The sequence below is a fragment of the Chelonia mydas genome, chromosome 9 (genome assembly GCF_015237465.2).
Source record: "Chelonia mydas isolate rCheMyd1 chromosome 9, rCheMyd1.pri.v2, whole genome shotgun sequence".
Lineage (NCBI taxonomy): Eukaryota > Metazoa > Chordata > Testudines > Cheloniidae > Chelonia > Chelonia mydas.
This window is the reverse complement of record NC_057855.1, coordinates 7917768-7943864: the sequence shown is the minus strand read 5'-3', so window position 1 is coordinate 7943864 and position 26097 is coordinate 7917768. Positions and strand designations below refer to the sequence as shown.

The following is a 26097-nucleotide window of genomic DNA, read 5'->3' as shown; positions in this document are numbered from 1 at the left end:
CTTGACCAAGGATGGAGGATGTGTTCTGCCGCTCTCTGGTTAAAAATCACTTCTCTTAGTAAGATCCTGTATGATACATACCAGTCACGGGCCATATAGAAGGTTCTAAGCAACAGCCGGCATGTGGGGCTGGGAGTGGGGGCAGAAGAGGCTGTCCCATCAGCTGAGCCTGCTTGAACGCAGGCCCAAAAGCCTTGAGTGCCCCTGCGTAGCTGCTTCATCCTCAGCGATTCTCAACCTTTGCTATACCAGGACCCCTCTCCCAGGGGATCTAACTGAAACCTCCTCCCAGTGAGCAATATGGGGAGGGCCAGGCGGCTGAAGACCCAGGACACAGGTTGAGACCTCCTCTTCTCCTCACTGTAGCAGAGCACAGCATGAGCTTCCTCCCACTGGGAAGCAGAGGGATCCATTTGGGGCTGTAGGACCATTCCAGTCCCAGAGCACAGAGCAGGAATGATTCATCAGCCCATCTGAAAATTCAAAGCCAGCCCAGCAGGCTCTGGAAAGGATACAGGTTCCTCGGATCCTTCCGGCAAAGCTCTCCTTTGCCCCAGCAAACCCATTCTGGAGCTGTTGCCACACAAAAAAAAGTTAGCAGGGCAAATATCATGTCCCTAATAACACCTGAATCCCAACTGCATTATCCAGAGCGATACTGTTTATACCAGCTGCAGGGCCTCTAATCCGGGTTTAATGATCACAAGACACTCCCTAAAGGGTTAAGCTCAGTCTACTACAAGTTCAGTCCTAAGCAGCATACAAAAATTCTTTCCAAGGCTTTCGGATTTTCTGTGGGCAACGATCCCTTTTCAGGGCGCTGGGCTCACGCACAACAGTTCTTCTTTGCAAACGGGCGCTGTACTTTGCAAGCGTGGGCTGCAGCGTTCGGCCGAGAGGAACAAACAAACAGTCAGCGCTCCACACAGGCCCGCTTCGTCACTTGCCTCTGACTGATGCATCAGCTAACACACCACAATAGATCAGCGCCACAATGAGACGGTAACAGCAAAACGCTACTGGACTGGCACATCCCCAGCAGCTCAGTGTGTCAGGGACTCCAAGCACTTCCTGATCTCCAGAGCTGGGCTGACCTTGGCCCCAAGGCCCAGATTTAAAGAGACAGGTGAAGCAGTACCAAGCGCTGCCATTTTACCCAGCTTTGGGTTAGACAAACACTTTAACAAGTTGGCTGTGTTTATAGAGGAAGACTATTATGGGTCATGACATCACAATTGGAGTGACACATGCTGGGTCACATGGGGAGGAAGGCAGGAGAGTCAGCTACCTCTCCTGGCAAAGTGCCAACTTCCTTCTCCCCTCCCCCCCCCAACTGCAGCTTCTCTGAATCTCCAGGAGCTCAAGTCAGCTGTAGTGGAAGCTTTTGCACCAGAACCAGCATGGTCAACCCCGAGCATTTGAAAATCAGGATTCAGGGCCCCAGCGTCATGAGACTGGCTTATAAATCATGAGATTTAAAAGTAATAATGAATGTGTGGTCTTTACATTTCCTATCCAGTTGAGCCTTTCAGGATCATGTCTTCCAGCTTTTCTCTGCAACCAGAAGGACTAGAGGCATACACATTTTTGTAACAAAAGCTGAGGCTCCCATGACTCCTGGATCTGGGGCTTTCAGACAATGCAAAATTCACAGCAAAATCATGGGAGTTGGTGACACTCTAAAGCTCATGTTGTAACAAAGACTGCAGCACAATGAAGGAACGTAGCCTCACAGCCCTCTCTGGGTTACAGCTCTCCTGCTTCTTGGACCTCCGTGTGAACTCTCCTCCATGCCCTCCAAGCTCCATATTTAAGTGCAGCTGTAAAACCATTGGGGCAAATACCTGACTTCATTTCTGCTGCTGTTCCACAGGCCAGATTTTCAGAGGGCTCAGCAAGTTGGGTGCCGAGCTCTTTGGAGACTCCAGCCATCGGTGGCCCAATGGGAGGTGCTGAGCCCTTGAGGTGCTGTTCCTAAGTGTCTGCATTCTCACAGTCAACAGAGCTCAGCGTCCCCTGCCACGAGCCTGGCCTGCACCCTGCATCTGCCACTTGCTTCAGGGAATGCCCTTTGCCTGCCAATGCCGCATGGAAAGTCAACTTGACAGCACAGAAAATCCCATTTCCTTTCCCTCGCTGTCTGTTCACTGCTCTGAGACCAACCACTTCCTTACTGTCCTCTGGGTAATCCATAGTCTACAGATCCGTCATCTTTAGCCCAAAAGTACCAGATATTTCCATATTTCCCTCCCTCGCCTCTCTCTCTCTTCCTCACACATATACTGTTCAGCTGATAACTTGCAGCCCCCTGTCTGAGTCTTCTCACCAGCCCCCTTTGATAGCTGATCACTGTTTTTGACAAAGAAGATTTTTACTCCCAGAATTCCATCCAGCTTTCAGTCTGTGCACAGAGCACATTTCTGGGTGAGGGCAGCCAATCCACCAGCTGTAATAAAGAATCCCCGAGACCTCAGGAGCTGGCGATGGTTTCTGCAGCTTTTGGTTCTTGGATTGACCCAGGCTGGATTTTGTCTTGATGAACGTGTTTGTCACAGGGAAATACCCCATTGTAGACCCAGCATGGTGGGGAGAGGATCTTCCATAGCAATTACTAGGTAGCACCTAAAGGTCAGAGCCAGGTTGGGCCTTATTGTTCTTGGGGCTGTACAAATGCTGTACGTTAATTATATTTATTGTTATTATTATTTGTATGATTGTGACACCTAGGAGCCCCTGTCACAGACTAGGACCCTGTTGTGCTAGGTGCTGTATAAACAGAACATAAGGCCGGTCTCTTCCCCAGAGAGCTTACGATCTAAGAAAAGACACGTTGTGCCAGATGTATAAGACACAAATGCCAGCTGAGTTAGAAGGAAGACAGGTAACAGCTCTAGGAGGCTGTGCACAATCCCTAGACTCAGATTATAAAACCATTAGGGACCACTGTGAACATCTAGTCTGACTTCCTGTGTAACACAGCCCATCGGCCCTCCATAGTCCACGCCAATCAGTAGCGGTAATCACTTGGATCAGTTCAGAATTGGAATAGAGTGGAAAATGTTGCCAGGTTTTTGACTTGTAAAACATTGGTATGTACCAGAAGTAACGTACTTTGGTGAAAGAAGGTGTTGTGAAAGTGACGTGTCTGGCTGAGTCTGTATCTACACTGATACACGCACCTGCACGCACACGCACACAGATTCATACTGAGCTCAGAGCTGCCATATAAGGCTACACACCTGGCAGGTTCTGATGTCATGATAACCATGGAAGCTGAATTCAAGAGTTTTCTTGACATCATCAGAAAGCCCCCGCCCGACGCGTGCTGCCTCATTCACTGGTTTGCGGCAATTGTGGTTCCAGCAGTTGACACAGCACAAAAGATTTCCCAAAGACAACCTGTTATTATCCATTTATGAGAAAAAAAACAGCCCTCGTCCCAAGTCCTTCTGCTGTTCGTTTTATTCCCAGGCAGCCATCTCACAAAGCAGGGCCCAGATGCAACTGCAAAAAAGCTTCTAAAGCATTGGTTTTAATTATTTAAATTATGAATAAAATGGGAGAGGGGAATGAAGATGTGGGAGAAAACATGATAGAAATTCCCCACCCACAGGTGACTTCCTATAAAGAGAGGAGACCCCAGATAACAGAGTCTGACCTTTTAATAGCCTCAGGGGCAGTCAGAAAAAGCAAGCACAGTGCTAGGGTGCATAGGGGATGGGATAGCAAGTAGTATGGAAAATATTCTGGTCCTATTGTCATCCTCCTCTGAATTACTGTTCTGGTCATACAGATGGGGTCCAGAGACAGGAAACGGGAATGATTAGAGGCCTGGAAAAGCTTCCATAAGAGGAGAGATTGAAAAAATTGGAACTGTTTCATTTCGAGAGGGGATGGATAAGAGGGGACGTGACAGAGAGACGGGAGAGGGAAGGTAAGTCAAGCACTCCTGCTCACCTCATCTGCTAATGTAAGGGCAAGAGGATGGTCAGTGAAAGCTGACTAAAGGAAATATTTCATTACACATTAACCTGTGGAACGCACTGCCACTGGATATCATTGAGGCCAAGAGCTTAGTAGAAGTTGTTGTCAGACGTCACCGGTGTGGTGCTCTGCTCTGTCCAATGTTGATAACAGTCGGCTGCGTGCGTGTGCTCCCGCTGTGTGCTGCCCCGGCTCTGCGCAGATCGCTGGCACAGCAGACCCCGAGAGAAGCCCCAATGACCACAGACTCTGATAAGGTACGAAGGCACCCAGCCAGGTTTATTGTCAAACGAAGCACAGTAATAGTTTCCTATAGACTCTACCGGGCATACTACGAATATGTGCCCCCTGGCAATGGACACAGTTCAGTCAGGGGGCGGGACACTCCACTGCCCCCTAGGCTGGACAGAGACACTGCCCCAGGGATGCATTCTTATACACAGGTACTAACAAGTTACACATCACTCCTGACGTATTGAGGTGCAACCCCTCTACGTAGCAAGGTGCCACCTCTCCCCTTGTACGTGTTGGTTTTAACAAAACAACTCTATCCATCATACTGCCCCTTTGCCCCTGTCTGTAGGATGGGTCAACCTGTTCCTTGTTACCTGTGGGGAATGTGCAAGTATTGGAGTGTTCTGGTACCATCCTAGCATATGTTTATCCTATTAGTACTTGATCCCCTTTAGATATGTGTATACATCCAATTAGCAGCCTTCTGCTTGCCAACTTTTGTGAGCAGGGCCTGCCTCTGGCTCCCAGCTTAACTCTGCTTTAGGCCTTAGGCCTCGTACCAGGCCTCTGATATAAGGGTTTATGTTTCAGGGCCTCATCTTACCACAGAAGTCAAAAATGGATCAGACTTTTTATAGATAATGAGAACATTGATAGGATATTCTTAAAGAAGGGATATCAACCCTCCTGCGTGGGGACATAAACCAACCACTAAGTGATGGGGGATAGGAAGAAACTTCCCCTGTGAGCAGGCTAGAGCATAACTGATCTCTAGGAGTTTCTCAGACCTTCCTCTGAAGCATCTGGGGCTGGGCACTGTCAGTGACCAGATATTGAACTAGACGAACCATTGGTCTGATCTAGTCTCTTTCTATATGGATGGGATTCCTCATTGGCCAACCGGATGGCCCTTAGTTCTATAACTTTCCCTCTCTTCCCCCAGCCCTCTCCCCTCATCCCCCCAAACTATCCCCACTCCCGTCCACCGCTCCCGCCCCACACTCCTCCCCACTTGTGTGTATGAATGAGTGTGCCCACGTGGATGTGTGTGTGCCCATGCCGGTGTCTGCGGGGGCTGCGTGTGCCGCCATGTCCCTGCGCGTGCGTACATGTGCTACTGCATTAGCCCTTGTGGGCTTGGAAAGCAGGACACATCTCAGCATGGGCCATGGGCTGCTGCCTACTTTTTCAGGTGCTCCTGCAGCATTATAAATGCTCACATGAGGTTGGATCAGCCGGTTCAGAGCAGCTGTAACAATAATCTGGGCCCACGGGATCTTATCACTGGTGCCCTTGGCCTCCATCCCGTTGTTTGTCACATTTACTTGATGTGACTGATCCTCCATTTGATTGTTCATTCTTTCTGGCAGGGACATATCTTCCCCTGGGTTTGTGCCAGACCCAGCGCAATAGGGCCCCAATCCTGACCGCAGTCTCTGGGGACAACTGTAATATAAACACACACAGACAAACGAAATCATGATTACCAGTACAATGATAATTCACAACAGTCCCTTCTGCTATAGCACTTATCACCCAAAGATCCCAAAGCACTTTCCCAAGGTTGGCGCCATAGACACAACCCTGCACATGCGAAAACAGACACACACACAGCATCACACACACAGGCTGTCGCACTTTCACAGCACTTTGACTCTGAAAAGCCGTAGTAGAAGCGTCGTGCCAACGGTGACTGGCTTAGACACCTGTGCGGGGGTGAAAAGAGGCCCGAAGAGTGCTCTGGACTGGTAAAGGACACGCCTCTTGCTTATGCCGTCCTCTTGACACCTTTCTTTATCAGTGCAGGCACCGCTTTGCCTCCGAGTCAGCATGCTGGCATCACATCTGACAGGCCCGTACTGTTTGTTTAGCTGGGCCTTTGGGAAGCTATGGAAAGAAACTGGAAAACCTTCCAATCAGCATAGTACCTACAGCCAGTGATGGGAGGCCAAGATGTGTGAAGCGCTCTGGAGCAACAGCCAACCCCCTTGAGGCCATTTTAACCTTGTATTCCATGCCCCCTCGCCAGTTGGTCTGACTATATATGTTGGCCTGCCCGATATGCATTTTCCCTGCTATACAAAGGTGGATGATATAAACTTAGGTCTCAGTTCTACCCTCAGATCCAGGAGCGTAACTCTCATTAAATCATGCCTTTAGGGCGAAGGCACGGTCCTGTACACTCACTTCACATGGTCCTAAGTATCTCAGAGGCCCTTGTGCAGGGTTCCTGAATGCGGATCAGCTTCACCCTTGGTTTTCTATAGTTCTGCTGCTTTACCTCTAAACTGTCTGCAGTTATGCTGCGTGGACAGGCCTTATTGCCTTTTGCATGGCAAAGAAGAACTGTGAGCCCCTGGGAAAGAGAAAACTCTGTGTATGCTCCACAGTCCAGGAGAAACCCCAGCACGGACATATGGACAAAGGACCGTCTTGCATATGAAACCCACAGTTAATGCCAAAGGCAGGAGGAGTTTGCAGAGACAAGGGCCTGCCTTGATGCTGGCCTGTGGCAGATGGGCTATGTGCTATGGTGAGAGGTGCCCTAGAAATAGAAAGATTCGGGGCGAACCCTGCCAGTAGTGGTCCTTCCCTTGGAATCAAACATTAGATGCCCATGGCACACACAGTTTACTCGTCTTCAGGCAGTAACACTTTGGTCTAATTCTGATTGTTCGGCTGGGTGTAGGGGTGCCTGTGGTCTCGTGGTCTGTGGTCATACTTGATGCTCTGGTGGCCTCCTTCTGCCCTTAAACTCTATGTGACTCTCTTCGCACAGGAAACACTTCTGCCTCCACTGTGAAATCTCTTTGATTCCCTTTCTCCTGCTTACGACAGTTTCATCCATCCAGACAGGAAGCAGAAACACCATGGATGTGAGGCTTTCCGATCACACAGCCCAAGTGATCGATTCTGGATCGGTGAATTATTTGCTGCGCTCTTCCCTTCTCTTGTCTGATACCCCATTCCTAGCGCTCTCCCATACCCCCACCCTCCTGCCTGCAGCCCCCTCCCCCAGCTCTGACCTGCCTGTATCAGAATTCCCGAAAGGTGAAATTCAACCCAGAGGACTCACCCACGGCCAGGGCCTTAGGAGCCATTTAAACCTCATGTTAAAGGTTTACACAGGGACATAACTGATGCACCGACCCTTGGCATTCTGCCGGGGGGGTGCATTTCACCTTGGAGGAAAGCTCTCCCCTGATGGACTCCATCCCATATTTTATACCTCAATCATCTCAATAGCCTAGGCTCACTCTGTGCTCCCAGAACTACAAATGTGTACGTATCTCAGCCTGGTTTTCCATGCTCTTATACATAGGGTTTTGTAACCCATGCCTGTAGGGTCTGGATGACCCTCATTTCGTCACTGTAAAGGTCCAGCCCACCCGGGACGTGATTCTCCCCTCACTTGCATTGGTTTTGTACTGGGGTTCAAGGGAGCGACTCCTGACCACTATTGGTGTAGCCGAGAGCCCCTGGCTTCTGCCGCGGATAGATTCCCTTCTCTCGAAGGCATGCCACCATTCCCTCAGTGCCCTGTAAGCGGCACATTCAACAGGCTAGTTGTGTTGTCCTCAGAACAGACACGTTTCTGAACAGCCATTTCTTGTTGCACTAGCCTACAGTTGGTTTCTCAAAGAGTAGGGGAGGGGGGTGTATCTCCCCCTCCCCAGGCCTGCCCTCTCCTTCCCATAATCTAGTGGTTCCCAAACGGTGGGTCACAACCCCAAGTGGGGTCACTCCATCAGCAGGTGGGGTTGTGGAGGAGGCCATCCCCCGCCCCATTTGTGTGAGGTCATGCCAGATGGAGAGTGACATTTTGCTCAACAAAATGGTGCCCTCCGTGCAGCGTGACCTCATACTCACTGTATGCGTGTGACGTCACACTGTGAGGAGGAGGAGGAGGCCATTTTCTAAAGCAAAATGGCCTCCTCCGTGCAGCATGACCTTGCACGTACAGTGCGTGTGAGGTCACGCTGCAGGGAGGCTGCCATTTTTAAGCGGCATCCTCCATGCCATCTGGGGGCATGGGAAGCCATACAGGTGAGAAAAATGGGGTCATGCCGAGAACATGTCTGGGGACTGCTTCCCTAGCCCATCCAATCTCTATCCCACCTCCCCAGTATTGACCCTAGGAGATGGAGAAGGGAGATAGTATTACAGAGAACTAGCCCTTTCTCTCTCTGCATGGTACCTAGTGCAGAGGGTCCTTTCTGTGCATGGCTCTTCGGGAGGTGACTCACACTCACAGGATAAGCTGCACCAGTCCATGCTCCATACTCCACTGGGTACAGTACAATCTACACCAGAACCAATAGCCCCAGTATAGGCAAGGCCTTAGCCTTCAGGGCTTGAAGCTCTGAGGAGCTGCAAAACAACTGTAGACACAGCATGCCAATTCCATGATCTGGAAGCATGCGTGCATTCAAGAGCAGCACGTGGGCCTTTGCATCACTGCCACAATTGGTTAATCACCATTCACATCCTTGGCACTAGCTAAACTGATGCTAATGCTGTCTGGGTGAAGCAGTCACCACCGATATTAACACACAGAGAGAGGGAGGGAGACAGACACACACACACACACACACAACCTCACCTTGCAGCAGAGACCAGGCAGGGAGACTTTCAGGCCAGAAGCAGGTGTTTCACCCCACCCCTCAATCTGAGAGCAGGGGTTGTAAGGGAAGCTAATCTGCAACTTTAAGCAGCACCAGGAGCCACTTAGGAGGATGGGTGGGGGTTGCTTTTGAAGATGTTACTAACAAGCTCCTGGGGAAGGTGAAGGCTGGTGGAGGAGCTGTGCCTAGGACATGGGGATAGGGGCTGGGGCCGGGAAGTTGGTATGGAAAAGGAATACGAGAGGGCATTTTTTAAAAATACAGGCTCTGTTGTCAGGAGAGAAAGATCGACAATGGGGGAGGGGGAGGAGAGAGACAAAAATTGGGGGCAGGGCCGGGGGGAGACACAAAGAGGGGAGGAAAGGGCCGGGGGAGGCACGAGGGAGTGGGGGAGTCACTGAGGGGCAGGAAGGGGCCGCAGGAGGCAGGAAAGGGCCGGGGGGAGACACACAGAGGGGGGAGGAAAGGGCCGGGGGAGACATAGAGGGGCAGGAAACCGCTGGGGGAGGCACAGAGGGGGGAGGAAAGGGCCAGGGGAGGCACGAGGGGATGGGGAATATCCAGAGCGGGGAGAAAAGGGCCGAGGGGAGGCATCGGAGGTGGGGGAGACACAGAGGGGGCAGGAAAGGGCAGGGGGAGGCACGGGGGGGAGATCTAGAGTGGGGAGGAAAAGCCCAGGGGAGGCATGTGGGGTTGGAGAGACGCAGAGGGGGCAGGAAAGGGCAGGGGGAGGCACGGGGGAGAGATCCAGAGCGGGGAGAAAAGGGCCGAGGGGAGGCATGAGGGGGTGGGGGAGACACAGAGGGGGCAGGAAAGGGCCAGGGGAGGCACGAGGGGATGGAGAAGATCCAGAGCGGGGAGAAAAGGGCCGAGGGGAGGCATGAGGGGGTGGGGGAGACACAGAGGGGGCAGGAAAGGGCCAGGGGAGGCACGAGGGGATCGGGAAGATCCAGAGCGGGGAGAAAAGGGCCGAGGGGAGGCATCGGGGGTGGGGGAGACATAGAGGGGGCAGGAAAGGGCCGGGGGAAGCACGCAGGGGGAACACAGAGAGGGAAGGAAAGCGCCGGGGGAGGCAGGGAAGATACAGAGAGGGAGGAACGGGCAGGGAAAGACAAACAGGTGGGAAGAAAGAGCCGAGGGGAGACACGGGGGGGTGGGGGGAGACACAGAGGGGGAGGAACGGGGTGGGATACAGGGGGAGGACGGGCAGGGAAAGACACAGAGGGGCAGGAAAGGGCCAACGGAGGCACGGGGTGGGGGGAAGACACAGGGGGGTTACTGTGGGGAAGGGCAGGGAAAGACACAGAGGGGGAGGAACGGGCCGGGAGAGGCACTGGGGGGGGAGATACAGAGGGGCAGCAAAGGGCCAGGGGAGGCACGGGGGGGGGAATTCAGAGGGGGGACAGCCAGGGAGCTCTCAGGTGTCTGGCTGAAGCAGCCTCCCGCACCCCGGCCCTGGGGAGTGTGCGTAGCTGCCCTGGGGGGGTGGGGGGGGCGCACAGAGAGCGCTGCCCCGGGAGCGCCGGGCCGGGGGGAGAGGCAGGGACCCCGGACGCCTCCCCTCCGCTTTTGCTGCAATCTCATTGTCATTCCGCTCTTGCCTCTTGATGTCACCCTCCTCCCTTCCCCCCGCACAGCTGGGGGCGGGAGGGGGGCTGGAGCCGCGGGGGGGGGGAGCTGGGGGAGGGCCGGGGGGGCCAGGGGGAGGACCTTCCAGAGCAGGGGCCTCAGCGCACCAGCCCCGGATGCATGACTTCATTCTTCCGCCTGGGTTTCCTTTATGATGTAGGGCTGCCCCAGCCCCAGCGCACAGACACCTCGGCAGGCTGCAGCGCTCCGCACTCCCTCGCCAGCCCGCCCGCCCGGCTCCGCTGCCGGATCGCGCCCTCCGGCCGCCCCGCAGGACCCCGGCCGCCGCCAGCATGTCTGAGATCCTCCCCTACAGCGAGGAGAAGGTGGCCCGCTTCGGCACCGACTCCGAAGTCAGCGAGATCTCCTTCAGCTGCCGGCTCCAGGACACCAACTCCTTCTTCGGGGGCAACCAGGCCAAGCGGCCCCCCAAGCTGGGGCAGATCGGCAGGGCCAAGAGAGGTAAGGGCCCCCTGCCTTCCCCGGTGGCAAGAGTGGCTCTGGGACCCCTCCCCCGCCCCTCCATCCGGATCCGCAGTGGGGAAGGGTCTCCCCAGGCTTGGGGAAAGGGAACGGAGACCCCCACCACCACCACCCGCGTTCCCCTGGAGGGATCGGGCCGGGCTCTGTCATCGCACATGCCAGAGAGCGGCTCCTGCCAAACCCCAGGGCTCTCCATTGTCCGCGCCACCCTCCCAGTGTCCCTGCTGGGGGGTCCCCCACCCCCACCCCGCTCCCCCAGCCGCATTCTGTGCCCGCTCCTGCCGCTGGCTGCGGTCTTTCTGAACCACCTTAGCTCGCTCTGCGCCCCCGCAGCAAGCCGGACAGGCCAGGGGCTCGCTCCGGGAGCCATTTTCCTGGGGCAGATTTCTCCAGCCGATGTTGGCTTGTGGGGGGGGGGGAGGAGTATAGGGAGAGGCAAATACTGCGAGCCTAAGCCCCACAAGAGACCATCTCCGCCAGCCCAGCCCAGCCTTGCTTAGGGGCTCCTGCTCCTGGGTCCTGACTGTCTGCTTGTCCCCCCTGCAGTGGTGATCGAAGATGATAGAATAGACGAGGTGCTGAAGGGGATGACAGACAAGTCGCCTTCTGGGGTATAAGCCGGCAGAGGAGGCGCCTGCACTGAGCTGCAGACTCTGTTCACTGATTTTAAGCACTTTTGGCCGTGCATGTTTGTTGGACTGTGGTCAACGAGGAAAGCAAAGGAAGGAGATGAGGCTGCTGGCGACACCTTCCACCCCCAACCCAGACCCCAGCCCGAGGCGGTAACGGATGGGGCCATCTCACCCTCCTCAGCATCCAGCCGAGAGCGATGGGACAAAGGGAGCTGGCCATCCATCCCTGTCCAGATTTTCAGGGCGCCGTGCCCACCCCGGAGATGCCATCTTTTTCAGCACCACGTCCTGCCCTCACAACCCCCCGCCCTGCAGAATGGAGGAGCCGGCTACTGAGGCGCTATCCAGGGCCAGCGCCACTTCCAGCCCCCTCCCGGGGAGCTGTCCTTTCCAGCGACACTTCCAGCGCCCTCCCGGGGAGCTGTCCTTTCCAGCGACACTTCCAGCGCCCTCCGGGGGAGCTGTCCATTCCAGCGCCCTCCCGGGGAGCTGTCCTTTCCAGCGACACTTCCAGCGCCCTCCCCGGGAGCTGTCCATTCCAGCGCCCTCCCGGGGAGCTGTCCACTCCAGCGCCACTTCCAGCGCCCTCCCGGGGAGCTGTCCACTCCAGCGCCACTTCCAGCGCCCTCCCGGGGAGCTGTCCTTTCCAGCGCCACTTCCAGCGCCCTCCCCGGGAGCTGTCCATTCCAGCGCCCTCCCGGGGAGCTGTCCACTCCAGCGCCACTTCCAGCCCCCTCCCGGGGAGCTGTCCTTTCCAGCGCCACTTCCAGCGCCCTCCCGGGGAGCTGTCCACTCCAGCGCCACTTCCAGCGCCCTCCCGGGGAGCTGTCCAGTCCAGCACCCTCCTGGGGAGCTGTCCATTCCAGCGGCACTTCCAGGGAGCTGTCCATTCCAGCCCCCACTCCTCTCCCATGCCCTTCTTCCCAGCCCCACTAAGCCCCCCCCCACACACACACTTTCCCCATGCCACGGCGCCGAGGTGCTGTTCCCCCGAGAGCGCGGAGCCCTTGGGATCGCCCAGCGGTCTCATCTCGAAGAGGGCTCCTGTAGCCATGCTCTTTACACCTTTCTCTGTCTCTCTCCGAGTGGCTGTGTATCTAGCCCCTGCATAGACACACACCTCTCTAGCTGTAGCAGGCTCATTGTGCGTGCAGTCACCCCCCTGCTGTATTTCAGACCCACACCCATTCTCTAACTCATCCACCCCATCCCCACACCTCATCCCTATCCAGTTTGCAAAATACCAGCAGATCGGACGCAAATCCAAAGCCAGCAGTGCTGAATGGAAGGCAGAGGTTCCGACCCGGATGGACTATAATATAAAAGACAGTGATCATTTTGCTGTCGAGAGACATTTTTGCTCCATCTTTTTTGCATGAGCTTCCTGGTCCTGGTGCCACATCTTGGTGCCACTGGTCATCCCACTCTGGCACGCTTCTTTTTAACAGAACTCCTCATATTTGTATTTTTATATCCGAATCTTTGTTAAAAATGATCTGCTAGTGTCTAAGGTTGAAATACTGCATCAAAGATTGTTCATATTTTTCCCATAGGAAAGGAAAATAAGTGTAAAGAATGGAATTTAAATGGTTGGTTCTCGCAATTCTATATATCAGTATTGGACAGGACTTCTGGGCTGTGGTTAGGGTTTTGCACACCTCAAAACACCAGTAAACAAATGTATCTAAGAATCTTATACTGTGATTAATGGCTTTATTGACGGACCATGCAGAAACATAATGACTTTAGAAGATCTGATTGCACTGGCTACGAATGTGCTTGGATAACTCGCTGGTTATTTGACTCCTCTTTCTTGGGGGATGTTCCGAGTGGGTGTTTTTAATTTTGTACTTTAATTTGATTTAATTTTTTAAAAAGCTTATTCTGGTCTGATGTGCATGAGAAACGATCATCTTTTCAGTAATGTACTGTGTCATTTTATGAGGACAACAAAGCAAAAAAAAAAAAAAAAAAAGAAAAGGTCGTGCCATTCTAAGAATGACCCATTGTACATTTTAATGCCATTTTTCACTGTATTGGTGAACAAAACTCAATGAATAAATACATACCTGTACCAAATGGAGGCAGCCAGCCCTGCGTGTCTTCCCTAGCAAGATCTTTGTCACTGGGCTTGAGCCAAATCCCAGTGAAGTGAATGGAAAACCTCCCAATGCAGTCAATGGGCTTTGGATCTGGACTGTTGAGGGAATAGTTGAGAGATTATTCAAGGACTTCTATCATGTTCTCCAGGCAATCACAACCCCCGGAGAACCGCACTGGGTCACAGGTATTTTTGCTGCAGTTGCCACCTCTCTCTGTGGGTTGACTCTCTGCGTTGCTTGGGGTTCAGGAGATAGGGTGAGAACCCCTAGCTCAGGCCTGCTGCTGCGTCCCGGAGGGTCACATTCCAAGTCCCTGCAGGTTCGCTGGGAGGGAGGGAGGGCAGCAGGTGACCTAGTTTTTGCTTAAGACAGAAATAGAAACCAGGCTGCTGAGCGGCTTGTGGCTGTTAAATATTTTACTGGGGCCTCTCAGAGGAGCTGCCCTCATCCTGCGGCGGCTGGGTGGAAGGAACTCTGCAGCAGGGAGCTGGAGGAGGAGGCTGGTCCCAGAGGGACCCGGACCAAAGTGGAGCCAGCATTGCTTTCCATCTCAATTCAACAGTCAGGCAGGCACATCACAAGGGCCAACACAAGGGCTCATTGGCCATAGAATCCAGTGGAGCTGAGGAGGAAGGGGTGCCCCAGGGCAGCAAGGGGGTCAATGGCCAGGCCATCAGGTGCTCTCTCTGTTGCTGCCTTAGGCACAGGCTGATAAGAAGCCCCAGATAGGCTCACAGACTTTAAGGCCAGAAGGGCCCATCATCTAGTCTGACCTTCCGCACACTGCAGCCCACAGAACCCCTCCCACCAAGTCTGGAATAGCCCCATAACCTCTGACTCAGTTACTGACACCCACAAATCTTGATTGAAACATGTCAAGTTACAGAGAATCCACCACTGACTCTAGTTCAAACCTGCAAGTGACCCATGCCCCACACTGCAGCAGAAGGCGACAGCCCCCCAGGGTGTCTGCCAATCTGACCTGGGAAATACAGAAGGGGCAAAGCTCGGCACCCTTTCCTGAGCCCTACAGACCATCAAAAGCCCCTGGAGAGGGGAGGCTGGAGCCTTCCACAGGCCTTGGGAATTTCCTTTAAACCACTGGGAAATGCACTTGGCAATTCAAGGGCTATTTTGCAGGAGGAAGGGGTGCTTATTTACCTTTCTGGGCCACTCTAACACACATACACATTGAGGCCAATCCTTCCTTCTCTGTTCTTTTACATTTATTAAACTAGCTTTTGCATTGGTTGAAACCTTGCTTTTTCTGAGTAAGGGAAGGATGGAGGCTAGGTCCATCAATGGCTATTAGCCAGGATGGGCAGGGATGATGTTCCTAGCCTCTACGTGCCAGAAGTTGGGAATGGGAGATGGGTCACTTGATGATGACCTGTTCTGTTTATTCCCTCTGGGGCACCTGGCATTGGCCACTGTCGGAAGACAGGACACTGGGCTAGATGGACCTTTGCTCTGACCCAGTGTGGCCGCTCTTATGTAAAGAGTCAAATTCAGACACCACAACTACAGGCAGTGAGCCACGCTACAAATACACTGAGCCACAGACACACCCATATACATTCAACCCACACACAGAGAACCACAGATGCGCAGCCAGTCACATAGGCTGGCCGACAGACTCATATACACACATGCAAAGTGCACACGCTCCCAGATGCCTACACACACGCTCAACATAGGTACTCAGAGACCCACATTCTGTATGGGAATCTGTGTGTATGACTTTGAGCCACATGCATACAGGAACTCCACAAACACCATCAGTACACCCACACCAAGAGACACACACACACACACACACACCCTATGTCTGCCCAAGCTGTATTTACATGGCTTAACGCTGACATGAATAAATGCCCATCCCCAAAATGCTCAGTATCTGGGGGGGGGGGTACCTCGGGGTCTGAGCCCCCTGCAGTTAAGTGTCTCTACAGCTGGGCCAGCTCCTGACTCCTTCTGCTGGAAAGGAAGCCTGTGGGTATGGGGCCAATGGTGGAACACGGGTGTCTACAGATCTCGCCCTTGCTGATCCATGTCCCGAGCTCTCTGGACACTCCTGTCTGTGCCCCCTGAGCTGCAGGAGAGATGAAGCTGCCCCCGAACCTCTGGATTCTCAGCACCAGCTAGAGTCTCTCAGGTGCACATTTTACATTCATATTTTTTAACATCCTGATCCCCTTCTAGATCTCCCTATTGAATCAGATTGGCAGATGCCAGCCTCTCCCTGGGACTCCCATCTGGCACCTGCCTTCAGTAGCACAGAGCAGGGGGCACCAAGACAGGCCTTCCCCGCCGTGACCGCTACTGAAGTATTCACACCATCCACAAAAAGCAGACACAACCCCAGCCCCAAGGAGCCCAAGTAAGGCCCCCATTGTGAAGGATTGGCTGGGGTTGGCTCCCTGCAGTTCCAGTCCTGGATCCACATGGGTGGGCAGGGGTCCAATTTGATTGCATCCTCCCAAACTAATGGGCTGTTTGCACAAGGAGACCACCTCTAGTGGAGACCACAGCCCAGGACAAAGTCCCTGCCTGCACCAGGGGACTTTCTCCAGCAGCTTAACACTTGCAATGGACTCTCTCTGCAGCACCGGCGCTTTGATCTCCCACTGACCCTGTGTGTAGGGGGAAAGCCCCTTCAGTTCCTCATATGGAGCCCAGGATCGGAGCTGGAGCCCTTTATCCAGAGACAGGCTTGTGAGGTCCCTAGAGGGGAGAGGCCTCCCCAGGCTGGAAGCTGCAGGCTGAGTGACCAGCATTAATGGGGTGTTGTGAGCACCCAGAGAGAGCACTGGGTGCTCCTCGCACTGTCATGGGTGTAGATCTGGAGTAACTCCACTTCCATCCACAGAATTACCCGGGTGTAAACGCCTCAGGCCCACAATGTGTTGGGTCCTGTCCAGCCACACAGGGAGACACAGCCCCACCCGCAAAGGGCTCACAGCTGAAAGGAACGAAGGCTTGTTATGCTAACTACAGTTTGGAGGGGTGGAGGGAGCCATCCCCCAGCAGTGGGAGTATGGGAAGGTCGTGACCAGGAAGCAGACGGCTCAGGTTCCCCCCAGTACAAACACACACACCCCAGTGTAATCACAAAGAGTTGCTGCTTCTCATAGCCCTGGGTTGTGGCTGTTTCCAAATCTGAGCCTGTGGGACAAGGGAACAGATCTGCCCCTGCCACCCAGGGTCAGGCCAGGAGGTTCCAAGGCATTTCTGATTCAGCCCAGCTGGTCTGGCAAAGCAGCAAAGCCCAGCCACAAGAGAGTAAAAGGGAGGGAAGGCAGCAGTACGGGGTCTCTCTGGTAGAGGTCACCCAACCTATGCCAGTGTAAACGAAGCACAGCCCAGGGCCAGCCTCACAGAGCAGCACCAGTGAGAAAGGGCCAGAGCCTCACCAGGCAGCCCCGGGAGCTGCTGAGGCTGATCTGTCAAGGGCTGCCGTAGCCCAGAGGGGTGTTGATTAATGCTATTGACTCGGCGCAGACCGCCGGCAGTTTCCATGGACTATCCTGCCAGGGTTTCCCACAGAGCTGACGGTGTGAGGCCTGGGTCAGCTCAAGCGCTGGGCTAGCAGGATGAAGAGATTCCCCTCCAGAGGCCGCACAGCACTGAGATGGGAGCTGACTGCACTAAAGGGGACGCTAACCTGCCTTCCTGAGAGCAGCCTCCCCCCTGCCCATCCTCCCCCCACAAGGGCAAGGGGAGGAGGCCCACTCCCCCAGCCTCTTCCAAAGCCCATCCTGCCCCAGCCTTCAGCCTTTATCGACAGTCCCCTTTCTTGCCCGTTCTCTGTCCCCACAGTGACTTTTTAGCTGGAGGGGCTTAAAGCACGGTTCATGCCCACATTAGAGCAATGGTTAGTGACTCCTTGCTGGCTGCAAGCTCCAGCACACAGTCTGGCTTCTGGAAGTGATCATGAGCAGGGTTAATTTACTGTGGGAATGGGTATGTCTGATCAGGCCACCCGTAAACCCAGTCCTCCCCCAAAGTGGGTATTCACCCACGAAAGCTCATGCTCCACTATGTCTGTTAGTCTATAAGGCGCCACGGGACTCTTTGCCGCTTTTACAGATCCAGACTAACACGGCTACCCCTCTGATGCTTCCCAGATCCTGTGGGTCCCGCTCTGCACACACAAGACTCTCTCCCCCAGGCAAGGGCAGTGAGTTATATGGGCCCGTGGTGCCCATGCTCCAGGAATATTCAGGGCCCTGGGGACCCGGCTCCACCAATGTTTAGGGCTGGTCTCTCCCCCGGCCCTGCCTGCCGCCCCCGCATGCCTGCCCCAGAGCATCTCCCAGCCCCACCTGCCACCCCCACGCAATTTAAAAGGGCTCAGCGGGCCCCAGTCACCACCACCAGCAGTGCAGCAGGGCTAAGGCGGCTTCCTGCCCAGCCTCACTCCATGCCACTCCTGGAAGCGGCTGGAACAGCCCTATGGCCTGGGGGGGTGGGGGGGGAAGTCACCATGCACTGCACCCACCCTGAGCACTGACTCCGCAGCTCCCATTGGCTGGGAACTGCAGCCAATGGGAGCTGCGGGGGCGGTGCCTGCAGGCAGTGGCGCACAGAGATCCTCTGGCCCCCCAGCCTAGGAGCCGTTGCTAGAGGGGTGTGCAGGTTGCTTTTGGGAGCCACCCAAGGTAAGCACTGCACCCCTCACCCTCTCCCACACCCCAACCCCCTGCCCCAGCCCAGAGCCCGCACACAAACTCCCTCCCAGAGCCCGACCCCCCCATACCCACTCCTGCACCCCAACCCCCTTTCCCAGCCCAGAGCACATACCCCACACACAAACTCCCTCCCAGAGCCTGCACCCCAAACCCCATCCTGAACCCAAACTCCTGCCCAGTGCCTGCACCTCTCCCCTACCCAAACTCCCTCCCAGAGTGTTAGGCAGGTGTTGGGCGGGGGGGGGGGCAGGACTTGGACCCATTCTGGGCTCCACCAAAAATTATACAAACCTGCTGCCCCTGCCCCCAGGAGTAAAATGTCTGGAGAAACCTGCCTTCTCCTCAGCATTAAGAGGGAGGAAACAACAGGGCCTCACCGTCCAGAGAGGCTGCCAACAGCTACCAGGTGCAAGATGGCTACTTTAGGGCTGCAGTTGCATGTCGCTGCTAAATTTAAAGGGCCAGCCTCCAAAAGGTACACTGGGGAAAAAGTTACTGTGCCCAGAGATTTAACTGGACAGGAAGATGCTGGCACTGTGCAGATCCCTGTTTTACCACATTGCAGGGCTGCTTATCTAGCTAGACCTGTTCCTATGCAGAGCATATCCTGGCGAGAACCAAGTATGTCCCCCTGTGAGGCCAGAAACTGTCTCCCCTTTACTTCCAGCCCAGAGTGCCATCACCTGCCCTGGGGAGTATTGCTCAATGGCCAGTTAGTGGTGCTGGTATCACTCCCCCTGGACCCCCCATCCCAAGGCTTGCTGAGCTACCGAAAAGCAACAGTGAACAGTCACCTGCCCTCACATGCAGGATGCTGGGACCAGCATCACATCAAGACATTTGACACTGCCAGGTGCCAGGGCATACCTCCCACCAGCGGGCTCCAGACCAAGAACATTCACGATAGGCCAGCAACACAGTCAGTTCACGCGTTTATTTGCACAGGGCCCGCTCTGAGGCGAGGCTTTGTCAAACGTTCTCTTTATAATGGCTTCAGAGATGGATGGGCTTGAAGCCAAGTGGTGCTGGGTACCCCCTGTGCTAATGGGGAGGGCCTCACCGGCTCAGGGTGCCAGTGAGCGACCCAGATCCCGCAGCTTTCTAGCTGCCAGCGTTGCAGCCAGTTGCTGCTGGAGAACCCTTCCCTTTGCCTCTGGATGTTCTAGGTGACACAGGAATCTAGCCCCAGCCTATCCCAATCCTCGCTAACACACCAGGGTCTTGAGCGGTTCGCTTTTCCCCTCCGATCCACCACACACTACCCAACCTCTTCACTCACATCAGAGCTTATCCATTTTCCTACCTCTGGCCAGCCCCCGAGCAAAGGGGTCCAGTTTCCCGATCAGTTCATGAGCCACCGGCGGAATGGAATTTGATGGAGTCACACTGGGTAACTAGCAGGCATCTGCACTGGGACCCTGTCAGCAAGGAAAGAGTCCAGCCCGGCCCAACCTGTGCCACTGAATTCTGTGGGTCAGGGCCTCAGCTGCTGTAAATCAGCATTGGGCCGCTGACCTCAATGGAGTAATGCTGATTTACACCTGCTAAGGAGTTGGCCCTCTGAGGCTTGTCGCTTTTGAGATGCCAAATAATTATTTAAAAAAATATAAATTCCATTGGCTGAAAGCCTGGCTTAATCTAAAGGCAGCTGGTGAGCTTTCAGCCCTCTTCAGTCACTCCCAGGCAGGGAGATGGAAGAATTAGGACAGCCATCTTGAAGTGTTGTGTCTCTCTAGATGCTGAGATCGCGATTCTGGCCAGGGATACAATGACCCACAGGGAAGGAGCATCTCACAGGTGGCATAAGCCAGAGGAAGCCGCAAGTGACAGTCCCAGGAAGGGCTCGGTGATCCCAAATGGCTACTGTAGGCCCAGACAGAGGGGTTATGGGTTTTGCGGAAGGAATCCCATCATCCTAGGTGGCAAGGGGAGGGGCTCTAGAACAAACCTACCCCTTTTCTTTGGAGCAGGGGGTGTTTCTGGGGCCCCGGCTAGCTGCTCAGAGCACCCTCGGAGAGCACAGTGAGGCAGCCTGCTGGCTGCGGAAACCCAGCTGTGATGGCATCAAGGCCGTTGCTTGGCCTCCAACTGATGGGTGCAATTTGTAAACAATTAACCCCTGACTGTGCCCCTCATTGGTTCCTGCCATAGTGGCCATGGCCTGGCCTTCGAGTGGCCCTGCTCTCCCACCCGACAGCTGGCTCATCTCACCCCACCCATCACCACAGCCAATGCCCAGCTCTCCGAGGACTCGCCCCTCACAGGGCTTTCTGTGCCCCAGGGCAGCGAGCGACGGTGGTTCTGACTCCCTGTATGTTTGCCTCCTCGTGGGGCTATCAGCCTCTGGTGACACAAGTGCCAGCTGCCAAAGAGCAAAGCCGTCCCTGGGCCCTGCCCAGCCCTGAAGGAAGCAGCTAGAACAGGCTTCTGCATTTGCACAGCCAGGCACCCCAGCTCCCGTCACGTTCCCACCTGCAGAGGCATTCTTTAGCGGACAGGCGAGCTGGAGAGAGGCAGGCGCCCCAGCCAGCAGGAGTCCCCGTTTTTGGGGGACCCGGAACCATTTGCGATTTCACCAGTTCAGTTATTCTGGCGCGTTCTCTGCAGGCGATGCTCTCTCCTGACACATGCAGTTTTACTCTAGTTCCTTCCCACCCACAGAGCCCTCCCAAAGAGCTAGAACACAAATCAGAGGCAGCCAAACCAGACAGCGGGAGGCCCAGGTGGTGGCAGGAACAGGGATGTTTGAGCCCAAAGAGGTGTAGTGCCAGCTCCTCCTCTGCTTTCGTTCCCCTGGGAATGGAAAGAGGGACCCATTCTCTCCGATCAGACAAAACCTCTTGAATTGCTTTGTTGAACGCTCTTTTTGCTTTTTAAATGCACTTTTTGCTGGGACATAATCCCACTTTGATCACCTTAGCCACGCTCTGGATTTGCCCACACAATAGCTCCTTGGGGCAGGGACTCCCGTCATCATGTACACACAGCACCAAGCACAAAGGGACCCCAAGCCCTGATCATGCTCCACAGATGGTACCAAAATACAAACAACAACAGAGTCTGCATCAGTGCAAACTTAACCCAGTTGCCTCAGGACAGTACTTGGACCCAGAGCTCCCTATGCTAGAGGGGAGTTGGCCCTGCAGGGCTCATAGAGTCTAAGGCTGGAAAGGTCCAATAAATTAAGTCTGACCTTCTGCATAACACAGGCCAGAGAATGTCAGCGTTACCCCTGTAACGATAAAGGGTTGCACCCAACATGAGGCACAAACCCATGACCCTGAGATTACGCATACTCTTCTGAGTGATCTAGCCAGCCGCATTGAGCCCTTGGATTTGCTAACGATACCACCGATGATGCTGTAAATTAGACTCACGGAGTCTTCGATGGAGCCAGCTCTTCACTTGGAACTGCACTGAGATCCCCCAAATCGCCCCGGTAAACTTTCAAGAGCAAATTGGTGGACTTCAGGAAAAAAGGTTCCCCCCCAACCTCCCATGGCTTTCACGGTGACCCTGCCCATTCCGTATGGATTCTACACAAGCCTTGCAGACCACATGGGAAAGAACCAACCCAATTAACTTCAACTGCTCCCAAAGTGACAGCTGAAAAGTGAAGTGAATTTTCCACCCGTTCTATCCACAAAGATAAATCTAGGTCAGGAGCAACATTAAAGATTTCATGCACACAAATTTTATGCAGAGCTAATATAAACACTGGGAAACATAATAGTTTTTCTCAGACACGTGTGGGTGGAGAGGCACTAGTAGCCAATCCAGTGCCGCGGCTCCAACTCAACGGCTGCAGCATCTCCGAGGAGCTGAAAAGGTGTGCACGCACGAGGGAGCCAGCCAGATGACTAACAAGGAGAGTGCTGACATTTACAAGCTCCCACATATATGTGGCAAATGAGTCGGCTTCACAGATACAGCCCAAAGGCAATGGGACTAATCAGTAGGCCTCCACCAGCCGAGGGAGAGCAACAAAAGGGTGAAAAAAGCCAACGCCACAGCAGGATAGGGTGGCATGAGGGCTCACTGGGGAGAACCTGGGACTGACCAAAGGCGGAGGGCGGGGGTCAGATCCACTTTAATATCAGGGTGTTGTTTGTGGGAAGGTTCCCATCAATGCAGAAGGGGCTGATGCACTTAAGGACTGAACTACCCTGGAAACCGGAATGGCTGTATGTGCCACACAATGACACTGAATGATGATCTACGGGCGAAGGGGCAACGTGGGGGCCAGGGAATACGCACAGGAGGATAGGGGTGGTTCTTAGCCTTGCCAACCCAGCCATGCTTGGGATGCTGTTGTGTGGGAGGTGCAGGCCCCAACAGGGGAGTCCTACTGTAAACCAAATGCTGAGGTTTTTTACCACCATGCCACTGCGACCTGCTCCGACTCCTGCAGCCCCAGGGCACGCTAGGCACCGCACCTGTACGACTGCAGCCGTGGGAAAGCACCACACCGGCCTCAGGGCAGAGGCAGCCTTGGGAAGAGATGGGGAAGCCAGCAACTGACATGGTGGAAGTGGAATCTTCTTCCCAACCCAGGAGACAGAGGCCCATGCAAAGCGCTGCAAGGCCCAGGCTGACCAGACAAGGAGGGTGAATTCCCGTCCTAGCCGTGGAGCAAGCAGTTATGCCAGGGAACAGGGTGGGTTCGCCATGCTGGGGCACAGGGCAGAACTGAAGCAACACTGGGCAGAATTCACCCCTCCCCCAAAGAGGCAGCCAGCTGGACCAAGCAACTCTTGAGTCCTGAATCCCAGGGCCTGAGCCCCTGCTGACCTCAGCGGCCTGGCTTCTTCCAGGCCAGGAGCTGGCTTCACTCCAGCAACCAGTGCATGACACCGAGGCAGTAGGTTGTCATGTCCCATCTGTCCCTGATTGTGTATGGTATAACCAGCCTCTCCCCCTCCCCCACTATTTCTGGCCACATGCGTAGTAAAATAACACATAAAACATCCAAATTCAACAATTTAAGGGACAGCCCTCCCCTCCCCCAACCCCAGCAAGGCCACAGGTTCCCTTGCCCGGGGAGCTGCACAAGGAGCCTTTGAGCAGGGGAGGACCCAGCCGGGGTCACGCTGTGGGTGAGAGCTCCCCAGGGCACGGCTGACTGAGCAGGGAGCTGGGAATCCTGCCCCTTTCTCGCTGGCATAATGCTTCCTAATCATGCGAGGACAGAAGCTGGATTAGAGCGATTTGCTTGTGGCGAATGCTAAAATCCCTCCCTTTGCCTCTGCACTGCTGCGAAATCTACTTGAGAGCGTGCGAGGCTGGCTCCTCTCCCCGCATCCCCCCCCAAAGATGGATGGAGGGAATTAATATGATTCAGGGATTCTCTGGCAGCTTCATTACCAGCCACAAAGACCAGTGACCTGGGGGTGGGGGGAGGGAAAGAGAGCCAAAGCACCGCGCTCATCCAGGAGCTGAGTCAACCTGAGCCTCCCCACACAAGTGCCCTTTGCCAGCTCTTCCCCGGTTCCGCCTGGCCTGCCCCTGGCTCCCTGCAGAACTGCAGCAGGTTTCGGGCGTTGCTCACATCCAGCCCCACGGAGCGTGCACACCGCAATGGACTGGCAGGGCTGCAGCAAGCTTCCCCAGCCCCCATGCCACCCCTCTCCCACTATGCTCTGCAGCCAGATGTGGGGCGCTCCCTGTGTCACCCCCACGGCTGCTGCTGGAGGAACAGGCTGCAGCCACCCTGCTACGGAGAGGTGGGGGGAGCAGAGCTGTAGACACAACAGCCCCCCAGGGCAGCCTGACCCCAGTGGCTGCTGGGAACTGTAGTCTACACAGGCCAGACCTTCAGGGGTAGGGGAGTCTGGGGTCCTGGGACAAGGGGGCCTTTGGGAACATAGCCATGTTCTGAAGCCTTGAGATCGACAGCACCAGGATGAGGGGCTGGTCTGGGCGACTAGAAAGAAACCAACTTTATTGAGCTGGCTGCAAAGCAACATTCCCTTTGGTCTCACAGCACCCAGGTGGCTGGAAGGATGGGCTGGGCTCCTGTCACCAGCCATAGGCAAGGCACTGGATTAGAGGAGTCCGCTGTCACCCAGCCCCATGAATCTGGCACTGGCAGCTGCAGCTGGCACTGGTTGGTTTAGGCCCCCAAGTTGGCTGGAGAACTCCTTGCTGCTACAACTGTGGCAAGCCCTTCCCACTCACAGCTCAATAGCACTGAGATAATCCTCGCTGTCCGAGGCCTGGAGGAAGCTGGGCGAGCAGGCGGGGCCGGGCGGCTCGTGGAGTCTCCGCCCGAGCGCTAGGTCGGCAGGGGACAGCTCCTGGCCCTTGCACATGACGTAGAGGAAGTAGTGGAAGTCAGTGCCGTAGGTGGAGTGGCGCAGGGACCAGCCGTAGGCGGGCTGGGCGTAGTGGCGCTTGCGGAAGTGCGGCTGGGCAAAGGTGATGGAGATGAAACGGCCTCCCGGCCGCAAGACTCTGCTGACCTGTGAGGAAAAGGTTAAAGGGGACAGGGTCAAGGACCCCCCTGCACTGTGCCAGGCTCCCCTCCTGGGCAGGAACCTCTCCAAATCCAGGGAACACTTCCCCCCCATCCCTGCCAGGGCATCCCTCCAACCTGTCGGCTGCTCCAGGAGTGTGCAGAAAACGGGTCACCTCCCACCTTGCTACAGATCTCAGGCTATGCAGGGAGGGGGCAGCTGATCCCCAGTTTCAGGGCATCTGCTGCTCACCACAGGGGGTTTGGAAAGAATTTCCTCCACCCTACCGGCAGCACAGTGCAGCTGGGCAGGAAAGGGTGAAGCAGCGGCCGGCCCCCACTGAAAGGAGGGGAAGGGATGTTACGGGATCTAGCAGATTCCAGCCTGCGCTGTCCTTGGCCCTCTTCCGCGGCCTACTCCCTGCTGCTGGAGCTGGCATTTGTCGCCATCAGCCCTGGCTCCTCGTGTTGCCAAGAGACCATGCTTGGCCTCCTCCACCTGCTCTGCACCCCTCCAGGGGTCCGACCCCCACCCTGCTCACACGGGGAAGGCTCACTGCAGGGATGACAATTTTACCCAACAGCATAAAGGCTGCAGCAGGAGTATTCGCCAGGCCTGGGGCTGCAGCTCCCAGAGCCTCCAAACGAGAAAGCCCACTAGGGTCCCCAGGTGCAACTGCTACGAGAGGGCGGGGGAGCGGGGCGGTTTTCCTTTGTCTTTTCTCAGGACTCTTTTGCATGCCCAGCACAGACGAGGGTAGAGCTACCCCACCCCCACAGGGGGCAGGACCTCACGGTGCCACCCCTCCCCCCACAAGGTAACAGCTCCAGGATCCATGCTCCCCACCCAAGTGGTTGTTTGTGCAGAGTGCCCCCATCCCAGCCCCCCACTGTGCTTGCCACGCCAGAACGTCCCTGAGCTGCGCTCGAAAACACAGTGTCCAAGGTACGGGGTGTTTGAAGCAGAGAGGACTTGACCCTTTTAATCATCATTTTCTCCTCAGTGGAACTAAGCTCCTGCTAATAGGATGGAAAAGAACATCAATTTTCTTGCTTGGCTTTATCCAATGTCAAAGGCATTTACGGCCAGCGCCGGCGTGCTCAGCATGCTAACGGCGCTGCTTGGTATGAGCAGCCAGCGTTGGCGGCCTCCCTGCACTCTGCTGCACAGCTACTCCCAGCGCAGCCTGACGGGGAGGGCACGGCGCAGAGCCGGGAACTCCCCCGCACTCGGCTGCCTGGGTCCCTGACAGGTGGGGACCG

General features: G+C 55.2%; 2 protein-coding genes across 2 annotated transcripts in view; one reads left to right on the top strand and one right to left on the bottom strand.

Annotated features, from left to right (window-relative positions):
- Positions 1-10613: 10613 nt before the first annotated feature.
- Positions 10614-13567, top strand: CAMK2N2 (calcium/calmodulin dependent protein kinase II inhibitor 2). Its single transcript, XM_007068615.4, has 2 exons — positions 10614-10934; positions 11502-13567. The coding sequence occupies exons 1-2, from the start codon at positions 10766-10768 to the stop codon at positions 11570-11572; spliced, it is 240 nt and encodes a 79-aa protein (XP_007068677.1). The 5' UTR covers positions 10614-10765; the 3' UTR covers positions 11573-13567.
- A 9782-nt stretch (positions 13568-23349) lies between these two features.
- Positions 23350-26097, bottom strand: part of EEF1AKMT4 (EEF1A lysine methyltransferase 4) — a 30649-nt gene continuing 27901 nt past the window's right edge. The window contains exon 3 of the mRNA XM_037909323.2: positions 23350-24841. Within this exon, the coding sequence (XP_037765251.1) occupies positions 24554-24841 (288 nt within the window). The 3' untranslated portion in view covers positions 23350-24553. The remainder of the gene's footprint in view (positions 24842-26097) is intronic.